This window comes from Leopardus geoffroyi, chromosome B4 (genome assembly GCF_018350155.1).
Source record: "Leopardus geoffroyi isolate Oge1 chromosome B4, O.geoffroyi_Oge1_pat1.0, whole genome shotgun sequence".
NCBI classification, from domain to species: Eukaryota; Metazoa; Chordata; class Mammalia; order Carnivora; family Felidae; genus Leopardus; species Leopardus geoffroyi.
Window position 1 is genome coordinate 64,487,853 of NC_059341.1, and position 15,404 is coordinate 64,503,256.

The 15,404-nt window shown below is 37.5% G+C and overlaps 1 protein-coding gene across 2 annotated transcripts in view; it reads right to left on the reverse strand.

Annotated features, from left to right (window-relative positions):
* AMN1 (antagonist of mitotic exit network 1 homolog) overlaps positions 1–15,404 on the reverse strand; it is a 58,167-nt gene that overhangs the window by 38,179 nt on the left and 4,584 nt on the right. Inside the window, exon 2 of one of the 2 annotated variants that reach the window (XM_045465373.1) lies at positions 7,571–7,722. The exons of the other annotated variant lie outside the window; for it this stretch is intronic. Coding sequence (XP_045321329.1) covers positions 7,571–7,605 — 35 coding nt within the window. The 5' untranslated portion in view covers positions 7,606–7,722. The remainder of the gene's footprint in view (positions 1–7,570; positions 7,723–15,404) is intronic. 2 annotated transcript variants of the gene reach the window in all.

Sequence of the window (15,404 nt, forward strand, 5' to 3'; positions counted from 1 at the left end):
GAGAGAGACAGAGCATGAGCGGGGAAGGGGCAGAGAGAGGGAGACACAGAATCTCAAACAGGCTCCAGGCTCTGAGCTGTCAGTCCAGAGCCTGACGTGGGGCTCGAACTCATGGACTGTGAGATCATGACCCGAGCTGAAGTTGGACGCTCAACTGACTGAGCCACCCAGGTGTCCCAAGTTGATTTTAATTTTGAGTTTGTTCAAGTCCATTTTCAATACTATATAATATTCCATTGTTTGAACAATTTGTCTTTTCTATTGTCAGCGAACATTTGGGTGGTTTATAATTTACTATGATAAATTATATTCATATGAATGCTCTTGGACAGGTCTTTTGGTGCACGTGTGCCTGTTTTAATCAAGTATATGTCTACAAGTGGAATTGCTGGCTCATAGGGTATGCATATGTTTAGCTTCATGCCAAACAGTCTTCAGAAGTGATTGTACTGATTCCTATCTTCAATTAGTGAAAGTTCCTGGAATCCATATCCTTGTCAGCATGGCATTATCAGTCTTTTTAATTGTAGCCAATTTATGAATATATGGCAGCAATGCAATGTGACTTTAAATTGCAACCCCTTATTGGGGCGCCTGGGTGGCTCAGTTGGTTGAGCATCCAATTTTGGCTCAAGTCATGATCTCGCAGTCTGAGTTCGAGCCCTGCGTTGGGCTCTGTGCTGACAGCTCAGAGCCTGGGGTTTGCTTTGGATTCTGTGTCTCCCTCTCTCTCTGCCCCTCCCCTGCTCATGCTGTCTCTCTCTCTCTGTCAAAAATAAATAAAAAAACATTAAAAAAAATTGCAACCCCTTATTATGAATTAATTTGAGCATGTTTTCATTTCTTTATTGTTCATTTGGATAGCCTCTTGTGGAGTATCTGTTCAAGTAGCCTGCCCAGTTTTCTTTTGGGTCTACATTTTACTTACTGACATGTAGGAGTTCCTCTTCTATTCTGGACATGAGCTTTCTGTTGGTTATATATGTGGCAATTATATTCTCCCATTCTGTGGACTGTCTTTTCACTCTCTTTCCTGAGTCTTATGTTGAAGTATAGTCTAATGTTTTCTTTATGGCAAGTTTCTTTTGCATTCTGTTTATGAACTCTTTCACTGTCCTAAGTTCATGAAGCTAATCTGCTATGCTTTCTTCTAGGAAAAATTAACTAAATGTGTTGTTTTATCTTTCACTTAAAAATTTTTTTTTTAATTAAATAATCTCTGTGCCCAATGTGGGGCTTGAACTCACAACCCTGAGATCATGCTCTGCTGAATGAGCCAGCCAGGCACCCCGGCTTTTCACTTTTTGACTTAAAAACTACCTGGAATTGAATTTTGCAGTTGTCAAGAACTATGCAGAGTCTGAGAATTTCCCCCACTTACAAGCCTGCAAGTTAGCCTACTACCATTTCATGAATGCTAGCAGAAGATAGATTCCTGAGTCAAAGAAAAAGCACTTTATTACACATGACAAGAGCAGTAGTCAGAGCTTCACATTTATGCTGGCTTTTCATGCCCTCTAAGTCCTACCATGTAATATAGGTAGGGCCCAGATGAATGCTTGAGAAAAACAATGAGCTTGGGTGATTCACAACTTTTATGGTAAACTGAAGCAAGTTTGCTTTTTTTTTTTTTTTTTTGGAAGGAGACAGTATTTGCTGCAAAAACACATTTGAGAAATGCCCTAGGTAAAGAGTAGTCAAAGCCTTACATTCTTGGCATAACCAGTAGGTTCATGGCAGATTGCCTCTCCCAACATCCACCCAACATGTTCTTGGCTGAACTCAAATATTTATATAAGTACACCACTCAGTCAGCTACTCTAATTTGACCAACAAAGGGAGAAACCAAATCTGTTCAATTTGTCTCTTAAAGCATTTAATTAAGGCTACTATCAATAGTATTCTAAATAGTAAGATAAGGCCAATCTGCAGTAATGACCTCAACAGTGCCCCCCCAGAGTCCCAGACTCAGCTAATTATGAATAAGTATGGAGGGGGGGGAGGAGGACTAGTCAGTCTCATTTAGACAGACAGGATGTAGTTCAATATATCAGCTATTATGAAACATGAAAAGGAATTTAGATTGTTATTCAATCTGAGGATTCCTTAATGCCCTTTACCCATTTAGCCCAACCCCCCTCCCACGACCCCTCCAGCAATCCTCTGTTCTCTATATTTAAGAGTCTCTTATGTTTTGTCCCCCTCCCTGTTTTTTATTTTTTTATTTTTGCTTCCCTTCCCTTACGTCCATCTGTTTTGTATCTTAAAGTCCTCATATGAGTGAAGTCATACGACATTTGTCTTTCTCAGACTGACTAATTTCGCTTAGCATGATACCCTCTAGTTCCATCCACGTAGTTGCAAATGACAAGATTTCATTCTTTTTGATTGCTGAGTAATACTCCATGGTGTGTGTGTGTATATATATATATATATGTATATATATATATATATATATATATATATATATATATATATATACATACACCACATCTTCTTTACCCATTCATCCATCGATGGACATTTGGGCTCTTTCCATATTTTGGCTATTGTCGATAGAGCTGCTATAAACATTGGGGCACATGTGCCCCTTCAAAACAGCACACCTGTATCCCTTGGATAAATGCCTAGCAGTGAAATTGCTGGGTTGCAGGGTAGTTCTATTTTTAAGTTTTTGAGGAACCTCCATTCTGTTTTCCAGAGTGGCTGCACCAGTTTGCCTTCCTACCAGCAATGCAAAAGAGAGCCTCTTTCTTTGCATCCTCACCAATATCTGTTGTTGCCTGAGTTGTTAATGTTAGCCATTCTGACAGGTGTAAGGTGGTATCTCATTGTGGTTTTGATTTGTATTTCCCTGATGATGAGTGAGGTTGAGCATGTTTTCATGTGTCGGTTGGCCATCTGGATGTCTTCTTTGGAGAAGTGTCTATTCATGTCTTTTGCCCATTTCTTCACTGGATTATTTGTTTTTTGGGTGTTGAGTTTGATAAGTTCTTTATAGATTTTGGATACTAACCCTTTATCTGATATGTCATTTGCAAATATCTTCTCCCATTCCGTTGGTTGCCTTTTAGTTTGTTGTTTTTGCTTATTGTTTCCTTTGCTGTCAGTTTTTTATTTTGATGAGGTCCCAATAGTTCATTTTTGCTTTTACTTCCCTTGCTTCTGGAGACATGTTGAGTAAGAAGTTGGCCAAGATCAAAGAGGTTTTTGCCTGCTTTCTCCTTGAGGATTTTGATGGCTTCCTGTCTTACATTTAGGTCTTTCATCCATTTTGAGTTTATTTTTGTGTATGGTGTGAGAAAGTAGTCCAGGTTCATTCTTCTGCATGTCAGTGTCTGGTTTTCCCAGCACCACTTGAAGAGACTGTCTTATTCCATTGGATATTCTTTCCTGCTTTGTCAAAGATTAGTTGGCCATACGTTTGTAGGTCCATTTCTGGGTTCTCTATTCTGTTCCATTGACCTGAGTGTCTATTTTTGTGCCAATACCATACTGCCTTGATGATTACAGCTTTGTAATACAGTGTGAAGTCTGGGATTGTGATGCCTCCAGCTTTGGTTTTCTTTTTCAAGACTGCTTTGGCTATTTGGGGTCTTTTCTGGTTCCATACAAACTTTAGGATTGTTTGTTCTACCTCTGTGAAGAATGCTGGTGTTATTTTGATAGGGATTGCTTGTTTTTTTTTTTTTTTTAAGATTTTATTTTTAAGTAATCTCTACACCATCGTGGGTAGAGAATTTACAGTCCCGAGATTGAGAGTCCTGTGCCCTACTGAATGAGCTAGGCATCCCCACATTTTGTTTATTGATTCATTGGTGATGGACATTTTGTTGTTTCCACTTTTTGGCTATTGTGAATACTGCTACTATGAATATATGTGTATAAGTACTTGTTTGAGTACCTAGTTTCAGTACTATTAGGTATATACCTAGGAGTGGAAGCTGGGTAATATGGTAATTCTACGTTTAACTTCTTGAGGAACTGCCAAGTAGTTTTCTCCTTTACTTCTTAATATGACTTCCCTTAGTTCTTTGAACACATTTATAATACTTTCTCTGAAGCTCTCGCTAAGTCCAACACCTGGGTCCTCTCAAAGGCAGTTTCTTTTGCCTATTTTTTTTCTCTGTGTATGGGTCACAGTTTCTGTTTCTTTGTCTTGCATTTTTTTTTTTTAAACAGCATAGTCTAGACACTATAATATAGTAACTCTGGATATTGATGCCACAGATTTTTGATTATTTACTTGTTTGTTTAGTGACATGACTGGACTAATGCTATTTTCCTGACTGTATGCAACCTCTGATTTGCTCCTTAGTGGGCACGACTTGGACGTAAGCATTGTTACCCTGGGATGTCAGCGGTTGTAGTAGGGGTCTATTTGACTATCTCTTTCTCTGATTATTTTGTTAAGTCTGTATTAGTATCACACCCGCTGTCAGCCTTCACTCATTACAGATCGATTGCTCTAATGTTTTCAAGAATGCGTGGGGTATAAATTGCTCCATAATGTCATCCAATTCATTTTGGACTCCTTTGTAGGATTAGTTTCAGAGGTCAGTGTTTAAGGCTTGTTCTGACCCCAGGCAGGCTCTTGTTATATGTTCCTTTCCCCAGTTCTCTCTGGTAAACTTCCTGGCCTATGGTTTAGCTTGCATCTTACATGAAGCTCTCAGGCTCTTTGTAATTACTTTTATTTAAACTCCCCCCACCCTCTGTTTCAAATAAAGTCATTTTCTTGACAGCTTTGGAGTTCTGTGTTTTGCAGTCTGTCTTTCTTCCTGGGAAAAATCTTTAAGCCAGAATTTCAGAACTGGGAACAAGGATGATGATATGCTTTCCTCTGAGTGAAACCCCTACTTTAGGAGCAGGGTGCTGGGAAGTAGCTTCTGGTCTTCCTGGCTTGTCTCGTTGGAACCTCCACCCACAAATGAGCTGCCCAATAAGTGGGGGCTAGGTGGAGGTAGCAATCCCCCAATCACTGACCATACTCACCCATAATTTAGCCTGTGCACAAGTATCTGGGGTGGAGTGTGATGATAAATGCTGGCATCCTGTCCTTCCCAGGAAAACACTGAGGCCTCTGAGTAGGAGCTGGGGGGAGAGGTAACCCCATCACCTTGGCCATACCCACCTGGAGTGGAGTTATAGTTCCAATGCCAGACTCTTGCTCTTACTGAGTTTTAAAAGATTATCTTGAATGAATGTTTCTTCATTTGCTGTATACCCTTAGGAAGCTGTCTGGAGACTTGAGGCAGTTGTTTTTATAATTTTCAACTTTTATGCTTATTTTACTGGGGGACATATTCTTGGAGCTTCTCATGCTGCCTTTTGTAAGTCTTCCAAATATCATCAATGTTCACATCCATTTAACAAATACCTGTATGCCGTTAATAAGAAATATGGTGACTCCTTTTCCTTTAAATATGTACTTGGGTTCTTTGAAAATAAACTGTTCACTTTAAGTATGCTTACTTTTCAGTAAAAGTTCTTTCTATCTCCATTAATTCTACAACAATTCTTGGAAAGAAATGGTGTGTGTGTGTGCGAGAGAGAGAGACAAAGAGAGAGACATTCATGTATTTTTAAAAATACATAAATTTGCTAAATTGTGTTAAAAATTGAGGTGAGAGATAGTTTTCCTACTTGTGGCTGGTGTTCACAGTTCAATCTTTCATACTTCCATAGGTATGCCATGAATGTAAGGTCCCAACTGCTCTTTATTTGGAGCATTTCTCAAGGGGGTTGTGTTTGCAGCAAACTAAACTGAGAGATGAGGTATCATCTCCCTCCAACCCAAAGGAAAGCTTGCTTACTGCTTGTTATAAAATTGTATCACACAATTGTTTTTGTGTGATACAAAAAACACTCAGTGTTTTTCTTCCTGTAATACACCCACTGTGCAGGTATCCATCTGAGACCTCTGTGTCATCCTCATGGGATTTGGGGGAGAAGGGTAACTGAGGCAAACTGCTTGTGCTGCTTGCTGTGTTGTAACACAGTCCTTTGTCTCTAGCCTAGAAATCGTAGGTCTTCTGCCAGTATCCATGAAACAGTAATAGTCTAATCAAGTAAAATCAAATCCTAGATCTAACAATATTGTGACGAGAATTGGATACTGATGGAAACATAGTTTTATGGAAGAGGAAGAAAGGTTCTGTGGGCCTGGTCTGGAGATATGAGGAGACTCCTTGCGATCTGGTAGCAAATGTTCTCCCCATTTACAGCAATCTGTGCTGTCACCCAAAATAATATTTTAAAAAAATTGTTGCTTTCTCCACCTCCAGCCAAAGCAACTTTATGATCCACCTGAGGCAAGCAGCAGCTGTAGCTGTCAATTTGATCTGCTGCTGGGTTTCTTATCTCTGTCCATGTGCAGTAACAGAAAAATGTCTGTGGATATGGGTGGCCCTGAACTTCTGTGTATTATAAGGAAGGTTGCAGTTACTCAGCGACACTGCCCAGATGGCAGAAGCAAAACAATGTCATAGTGATCCAAATCGAGTTTAACAATAAATCCAGACTAGAGTGACCTGTGTCTCTTTGGTTTATATGGTTGTATGTAGAGAAGAATAGGCCATGGAATATCTCTCAGTTGGGTTGAGGGTTTCTTTTTGGCCCATCTACTATCCCCGTAATTACTGACCATATCACTAAAGATTAACAGGTAAGCTTCAATTTCCTCGTGCAGGTCATAATGGATACTATCCTGGGCTTATACTACCTCTTGCCTAAGACCTACCGGTTTCCCTTGGGATTTATTCACAGCTGAGTCTGGGCTCCTGGGAACACAGCTGAGGTCAATATTGCAGGTTGACCTCACCCTGCTTCTTGGAGCTCTATTAATAGACTCAGTTAAATGCTGTATTTTACAAACTCATTACATTTGGTCCTAGCCTCTGCTGATCAAATTAATCAGTGTGGCTGAAAAAGTATCATACTCATGTGATAATTTGTCAGAAGCCAAGATGGTAGGACCAAAAAGTGGAATGTTAGGAAAGGCAGTTCTTTATGGGCTTTTCATCATCTTACCAGTCTTGCTGGGAATGACAAGAATACACAGCCCTGATATGCTTTATCCGGGCCATCCACAGAGTTGTGTTTATAACAAGCAGCCCTGTGCCATAAAGTAATGTCTCCTTCCAGGACAAAGAGGTTGCTTACTGCTTACTATACATTGGCAGAGTCCCTAAATTCAGTGTTTCTTTTCTGTAATGCAACTCGTTGCTTGAGTAGACATTCATTTGGGCTGTGTTTCTCTCCTGGAATGCAACCCATTGTTTGTGTTGGCATCCATCTGAGCCCTTTGTGTTGCATCTGTGTGTCTTGGAGGTCAAGAGGAAGTGACATAAACATGCGAATGCTCATGTTGCTTGCTGTGCAGTGAATAATAAAGTCCTTTGTGCCTTTGACCCAGGAGACTTTGTTCTTCTACCAGTATCCATGAAACAAGACCAGGCTAAAAATGTATTTGTTTATATATAAGACAGGTAAAATCAAATTCTACACTGACAGTCACTCCCTTTATATTTTCCTTTATGCAGATTTCAGCTATATTTTAAATGTTTACTTTTTTCCATGGTGCCATCTTTTTTGCTCCCCCATGTCTCTTCCTCAGTCTTTGTCATCTTGGCCTTTAGGGTCCTCTTCTCTGAGCTTAGCTGTGCAGCCCGTGCCACGTATTCCCCACAGTAAACGGTTTCCTCTTTCTGCTCCAGTTCCCTCCAGCAGCAACATAAGGGAGTTGGGACAGAAACAATTTAGTATTTTGAAAAATGCTGCTATGAGAATTACTAAATGGCTCACAAAAGCTATCGAAAAGTCTGTTGGTCAAAGAAAGTTTATTAAATTTACTGCAGCAAGGGTTTAACAGGGTTTGGGTAATGTCTCAATAGGGGAAAGCTATGTAAGAGTACATTTGGGATTCTCCCTCCAAGATGGGGAACGGGTTAGGATGAGACAAAATTTGTAACATAATAGTATAAGACTGATGGACACGACACAGGGTCTCAAAGTAAGCCCCGATGAAACAATCTATCCTGATAAACATAATGTTTGCTCTAACAATCAAAATGTTTGCCCTAATAACCAAACATTTGTTTAGATAAACTGATTGCAAAAATTTCCTGGAGTAAAAAGTTATATTGACGTTAAGCGATCTCAGTTCTCAGTCCCAACAGTTGACATAGGTGGTCTAAGTTCTCAATACAAAATGAAAACTGGCCAGCTAGAACTTAACAAAATCTTTAAAAGTTATAGACAAAAAGGGGGGGTGGTGGTGGATAGATCTCTCATTCAATATGAATTGCTCTACATTTTATACTTAAACTTATTAATATAACCATCAGTTATATGGTGAAGTAATGTAACAAAGAAATGATTTTTGGCAAAATGGTCTACTGATATGAGTGTTGCACAAAATTTGGTCCTTAGCTTCCTTTTCTTCTCCCCATATTCTCTCTCATAAATTTAATATGCCTTCATCTACCATTTATTAGAAATTTAGTCCTAATATTTCAGTCTGCTTGTTTGATATTTCTACTGGATATTTGGATTCATTTTTCTCATAAGACACCTACTTCTCCACAGTTATCTAATGATATCACGATTCTCCTGGTCAAGAAAGCTGAAAACTTTAGAGTAATTTTTGCTTTTTCTTTTTTCTTGGTCCTTCTATTCAAAATTATTCACCACTTCCCAGATCCAAAGGATTCTCTAAGGCAGTGCTGTTCAAAATGCTAGTCAGTGAGATTAGGAGCTCATGCAAGGATGTAACCAAGCAGTTTCCTTCATGGAGAAGTCCCATCCTCTGGACAAACAGTGCACTTAGTAAAAGGGTTCATTGCTATTCTGGATCAAGCTCCTTGTTACAATCCAGAAATAGCTTACTGCTGACCAAGTGCCAGCCTGAACATACCTTGTCCCAAAAGGATTTGCAAATATGATTCTCAAGGCATATATGGACCCTTACCTGGGGGACAACACCCTAGTATGACAGTGAAGGTCATGTGGTCATCTTTTTACTTTACTTCCAAGTTCTAGATGATTTTTCTTTTTTTATTTTATATTTAGAGAGAAAGAGAGCAAGTGGGGGAGGGGCAGAGAGAGGTGGGGGCAGAGGATCTGAGGCGGGCTCTGTGCTGACAGCTGAGAACCTGATGCAGGGCGTGAACTCACAAACTGTGAAATCATGACCTGAGGCGAAGTCAGACACTCAACCAACTGAGCCACCCAGGTGCCCCTAGATAGTTTTTCTTACCATGTTTTATTCTGTTTCCTCTTTGCTCACTAAGCACTACATTTTAAAGCTCCATCCATTTGAATATATATTCATCTACTCTTCACTTTCCTAACAGCTGCATAATACTTGAAGGCACCTCTCCCAGCAATGGACATTCCAATTCTCCACAATGGAATTCTGCAATGAACATCTTCATACATGTCTCCTAGTTTGGGCACTCCTTACCTCTTTCCAAGATTTTGCAAGTTTCCTAATTGTCTCTTTATTCCCAACTTCTCCCTAATGCAAATCTCTCTCTACACCCAGTACAGTTCCAAAACCTTTTATAGACCCCTACTGCTATGAAATTAAACAGTCTAATATCATTTTGATCCCCAAAGTTCCACTTCTAATTATCAGCTTTATGTCTTACTGCTCTGCTATTCACATTGTATTCTCTAGCCAAATTGAAATACTACTGTCTGGTCTTCTCACATATTTCTAACTCCTGCTTGTCAAGCCTTTGCCCTTATTATTCCACTCCTTCTTAGACGTTTTTCCTCCCATTTGTAAACATCAGATGCTACCAACCTTAAAATACAACCCTCTTTACAAAGCCTTCTCCTAGTCTTGTATATTCTTCTCATCAGAAATTTCAAAATTCTTTGTTAATCTCTCTTTTGTGCTATTATTCTACCAATATTATAGTTATTTATATACTTGCCTTATGCTTGCCCCATAAAACTGTACCTCTTTTATGCTAGATATTTGTCATAATAATCAGCATAGTGTTTCATATGCTAAATACATGCTTAACTGAATATTGAGCAACTCCTAAAAATAAGGAACTGTGGCTGTGAAGAGATAAAAGACTTGATTCTGGCCACAGAAGTTCAGAGGATCATTTATATGGATGCCTCAGGGAATCTTCAATACAAAGGCAGGAATTAAAAGACAGGAAGATAGCTAGGCTTTCATCTGTCTTCGTAACTTGCACTCTTAACTATTTTTCTGTCTTTACTGACAGAAAGAAAATCTTATTTGGATCAGGTATAAAGTTAAAGCCAAGAATGAAAGCAAATACTTTTCTCAGGACTCTACACAAGCCTGAGTTATACAAAGGAGAGTCAACAGATTTCTCTTTTACAAAAAGTGACTGTGAGGGGTGCTTGTGTGGCTTAGCTGGTTAAGCGCCCAACTTCAGCTGAAATCATGATCTCATGGTTCGTGAGTTTGGGTCCTGTGTTGGACTCTGTGCTGACAGCTCAGAGCCTGGAGCCTGCTTTGGATTCTGTGTCTCCTTCTCTGTCTGCCCCTCCCCCTCTCGTGCTCTGTCTCTCTCAAAAATAAATAAACATGTAAAAAAACATTTAAAACAAGTGACTGTGGATTGAGGGACAGAAGTTTATGAGATGTAATGTAAATATCAATTCAAAAGCATTGATTTCAAAAGCATTCAGCAGATAAAGATAATTGTTCTCCTCAGCCTTAATTTTTACATGGCAATTTTTTTATGTAATATTAACAGACTGAAAACTCCCAGAGAGAAATAATTGCTATTGTAACTACAACTTCCAGCATATATTTCAGTGAAATAATTAATAACAATAAATAACACTTAGTAGTATTTACTACTTGCTAGGGTTAAAATAACATGCAGACCAGGCTTAAAAATTCTTCAAGCAGACAAAACCAGTCAGGTCATATAAGTGAAATTTAATCCAGATTATATCATGAATGTAAGAGAAACTTAACCTAGGTTATTTCTTGTAAATGTCTCTGATAATCATAAATAAACCACCTTTCTAAAATGGTATAAAGAATCACTTTTAACCAATCCCCTTCTATATGTAAACTCTCATTTTTAAAAATTTTAATTCCAGTATACATAACATACAGTGTAATATTAGCTTCAAGAGTATAAAATAATGATTCAATAATTCTATGCATTGCTCAGTGCTCATCATGTTAAGTGCACTTTTTAATCTCCATTACCTATTTCACCCATCTCTACACCCACCTCCCCTCTGGTAATCATCAGTTCTCTATAGTTAAGAGTCTGATTCTTGGTTTGTCTCTCCTTCTCTCTCTCTTATTTTGCTTGTTTTGTTTATTAAATTACACATGAGTGAAATGATATGGTATTTGTCTTTCTCTGACTTCTTTCACTTAGTATTACATTTTCTAGCTTCACTCATGTTGTTGCAAATGGCAAGATTTCATTCATTTTTATGGCTGAATAATATTCCAGTGTGTGTGTGTGTGTGTGTGTGTGTGTGTGTGTGTGTGTATCACATCTTCTTTGTCTATTCACCTCTCAATAGACACTTGGGTTGCTTCTATAATTTGGCTATTGTAAATAGTACTGCAATAAACATAGGGGTGTATATATCTTTTTGAATTAGCGTTTTCGTATTCTTTGGGGAAATACCCAGTAGTGAAATTATTGGATCATCCAGCAATCCTATTTTTAATTTTTTGAAAAACCTTCATACTGTGTAAACTCACCTTGTAATAACCAATCATTGTAAAGATTAAACAACTTCCTCATTCTCACTTTATGAGCCATCCTATGACCACATCTCGAGATTCTAACCATTTTTGGTTTTAAGTCTCCCTGTTCACTAACAGTTTGTTTCTCACTCAGTAAAACATTCATATCAACTAAAAATCTCTGAATTTTCTTTTGAAAGTTTTTGGTGTCAAAAGTGGGATCCAAAGATGACTCCTGATGAGCTCCAAGGCCAGTGAGTAATTAGGTGCCAGCATCCATGGAGCCCAATGCACACTGCTTTCTTAATAACCATGGGATTCCAGGGCAAATCTTCATCAGATCTAAACTCTACTCCCTTTGTGTTGACTCCTCTGATTTTACCGAGCAACACTTGTTGAAGCTTTTCAGTAAGTGATGATATTCTGTTCAAAAGAGGGGGGAATGTGTGATTCCCTCTACTTTGGAATAACTGTTGAAAAACAGGAGCCCTGATAATTAAGTTTTCTTAGGGAATCTAAGACAAAGATGGGTTCCATCTGGTCCAAAGCTCAGATCAGGATCTTATACCTTTTTAGAAAAATGGGTAAACTTTACGAAGAATAATTGGAACTGCAGTGACCATTTTGGGAAAATCTTTAATTTAGATAAAATAGCCCACGTTAGGGGCATCTTTAAAAAAAGAGGATCCCAAATTTCTTAAAGGCAATAAATGCATTCATTGGTTGGTATGTTAAAGCTTCTAAAAGACAAAATGATTCCAAAAATAGCTTCTCTAGAAAATTCTTACAGCAAATGAAAAATGTGTGGTAAAAGCTTAAGTCATTGCAGCACATAACCTTATCCCGTCAGCCAGAAACACAATTTGGGTCCAACTATTCTTTTGAGTTTTGTATTGTTGTACCTGACATACAGCTAAAATTTTTAAATGAAAGCTACAAGATCTGTTTACAACTGTCTGTATACTAATGTATATGTATGTATATATGTATGTATGTTATGTATATGTGATTTAAAAAAGAGCTCTATTTAATTAGCTTAAAGAAAAATAAGTACTTATATAAGTTTAAGGATTCTTAAAACTCTCAGAAATATAAACTAACCGAAATGCTTTTCAAGTTCATATGATCTGGAGAATCTTGAATTATAAAAGCTTCAGAAATAGTTTAGGGGTGCCTAGGTGGCTCAGTTGGTTAGGCATCTGACTCTTGGTTTCAGCTCAGGTCATGATCTCACAGTTTGTAGGATCAAGCCCCACATTGGGTCTGCACTGATAGCGTAGAGCCTCCTTGGAATTCTCTCCCCCCTACTCTCTCTGCCCCTCCCCCCTCTCTTTCTCTCAAAATAAATAAAGTTAAAAAAAAAGAAATAATTTAAATGCGTTGGTTTAATAAAAATAGGCATGTCTTCACAGTAGTCAACATTAAACACAATGCAAATATACAATCTTTTCTACCTGAGTTTACTAGTCAAATACGCTGGTGCTATCTCTGTTATAAAGTTTGTAAGCAAGGGGTGCCTGGGTGGCTCAGTTGGTTAAGGGTTTGACTCTTGATTTTGGCTCAGGTCAAGATTTCATGGTTTGTGGGTTCAAGCCCCACGTTGGGCTCTGGGCTGAGAGTGAGGAGCCTGCTTGGGATTGTCTCTCTTTCCCTCTCTCTGTGTCCCTTCCCTGCTCTCTCTCTCTCTTAAAATAAATAAACAAACTTTAAAATAGTTTTAAATTTGTAAGCAAGAAAAACTTAAGATGCTAGTTAAGTGTTTAATGTTTAATACAAATATGATTATTAAAAACAAATTAAGTAGATTACATTAGGTGATGGGTATTTGTTAAATACGTAGATCATTCAATAACAAGCTAATATACTGAAATATTAATTGCTAAACATATGTTTAAGTTTATTTACTTTTGGCTGCTTAATTTTTACGAGACAAAAGATATTTGGATCTATTTTAATGTGGCCTTTTGCTGCATTAAAAAAATGTACTATGAAGAAGCACATGTCTCTAAAAAGTATATTTTTTTATAATTAAATATTTATAAATTTGCTAATCTACTACAGGATGCTGATATATGCCAGGCAGTTCACAACTTCCTGTCCTAGTTTTCACTGGAAAATAAAGATTTTTTTTTTTTAAATTTTTTTTCAACGTTTATTTATTTTTGGGACAGAGAGAGACAGAGCATGAACGGGGGAGGGGCAGAGAGAGAGGGAGACACAGAATCGGAAACAGGCTCCAGGCTCTGAGCCATCAGCCCAGAGCCTGATGCGGGGCTCGAACTCACGGACCGCGAGATCGTGACCTGGCTGAAGTCGGACGCTTAACCGACTGCGCCACCCAGGCGCCCAAGGAAAATAAAGATTAATAATGGTTAAAACTTATAATCCATATATAAAAATAAGCCTCCTAAAAACAAGAGTGAAAGAAAACAACTTTGTATACAAAGTATGAGAGGAGAATGGGATGTGTTTTTTGTAAGAGTAAGCAAAGAATATAGGATGTGTTTTTATTAGGAAAAAAAAGTAATTTTGTCTTAAAGTAAAATGAGAAAGAAAAAAGGAATAAAACAAAAATCTAAATGAATACAGAAAGTTGCAAAAACCTTGTGAAGAAATTTCATTTTGCATGGTCAAAGTTAGCTAAAATTCAATGGATTTATTTACAAAGATTTCCAAAACTGAGCTGAATAATATACTGACACAAAACCACAGTTTAATTTTCTCTGTTAAAAGAACAAATTTTCTTAGGTTGTTAGTCTGCTCCTAATAAGGGATTATGAAAGGTTTTTCTTTACCTTTGTGTATTTTGTCTAGGAAACAAAGATTCTGTGTCTTATTAAAGTAATTTCCTGTGTTTCATTTTGTCTTTATCAGGTTTTTGATTGCTTAGGAAAACAGTCTTTTCAATATTAAAAGAGCTAAGGTACTTTTTTAAAACTATGTACTTTCTATATTTGCTTTTGAAATCTTTTTGTCACTTTGGTTGAATAGATAACTAAGTATTATTTCACAATGACTTGCGATCCTATTTAATCAAGTGTTTTAAACCTTTTGGCATTTTTTACAAACTTCGCAAAATCAAATTCTAAATTAAGTCTTTTTGACTTTGAGCTAACTTTCAGGGTTCCTAAAGATCTCTAAGTTTTCTTTCTCTTCTTATAAAAAGGGAGACATTAAACTATAGGCTTTTTAAATGTGAAATTGCATGGAAAACATTATCAAGTAAAGCGGATGCTTAACCTTCTTAGGTTGTATTTGTATGGATACATGTTATTAATATAAGTGTTCCAGAAATTGCATGAAATTCCTAGGAATCTGATATGCCCTGATATAATGTTATCAGTCATAGTTCTAATCATTTTTAAATGTTGTATACCACAAAAATAGCCAAACTTAGCAGTCAATCATATCATTTTTTTTTTTGTAGTGAGCTGTAACAAAGGCTGTTTTTATCTTTTGTCATTTACAAACAGCTATTATTATACACTGAATCATCTATGAAAGCATTTATAACCAACTGCAGGCCAAAATGCTTTGTCTTCAAGGAAATTCATGGAAAAGACCCTGACAAATACTCTAGAATACAAGTTTCTGATAATTTTAAGATCATACCACTTAACTGGGTAAGAATTTCTAGCATGCTAATGGAGAAACTGATTGATTCATAAAACTGCTAACCCAAGAGCAAGAA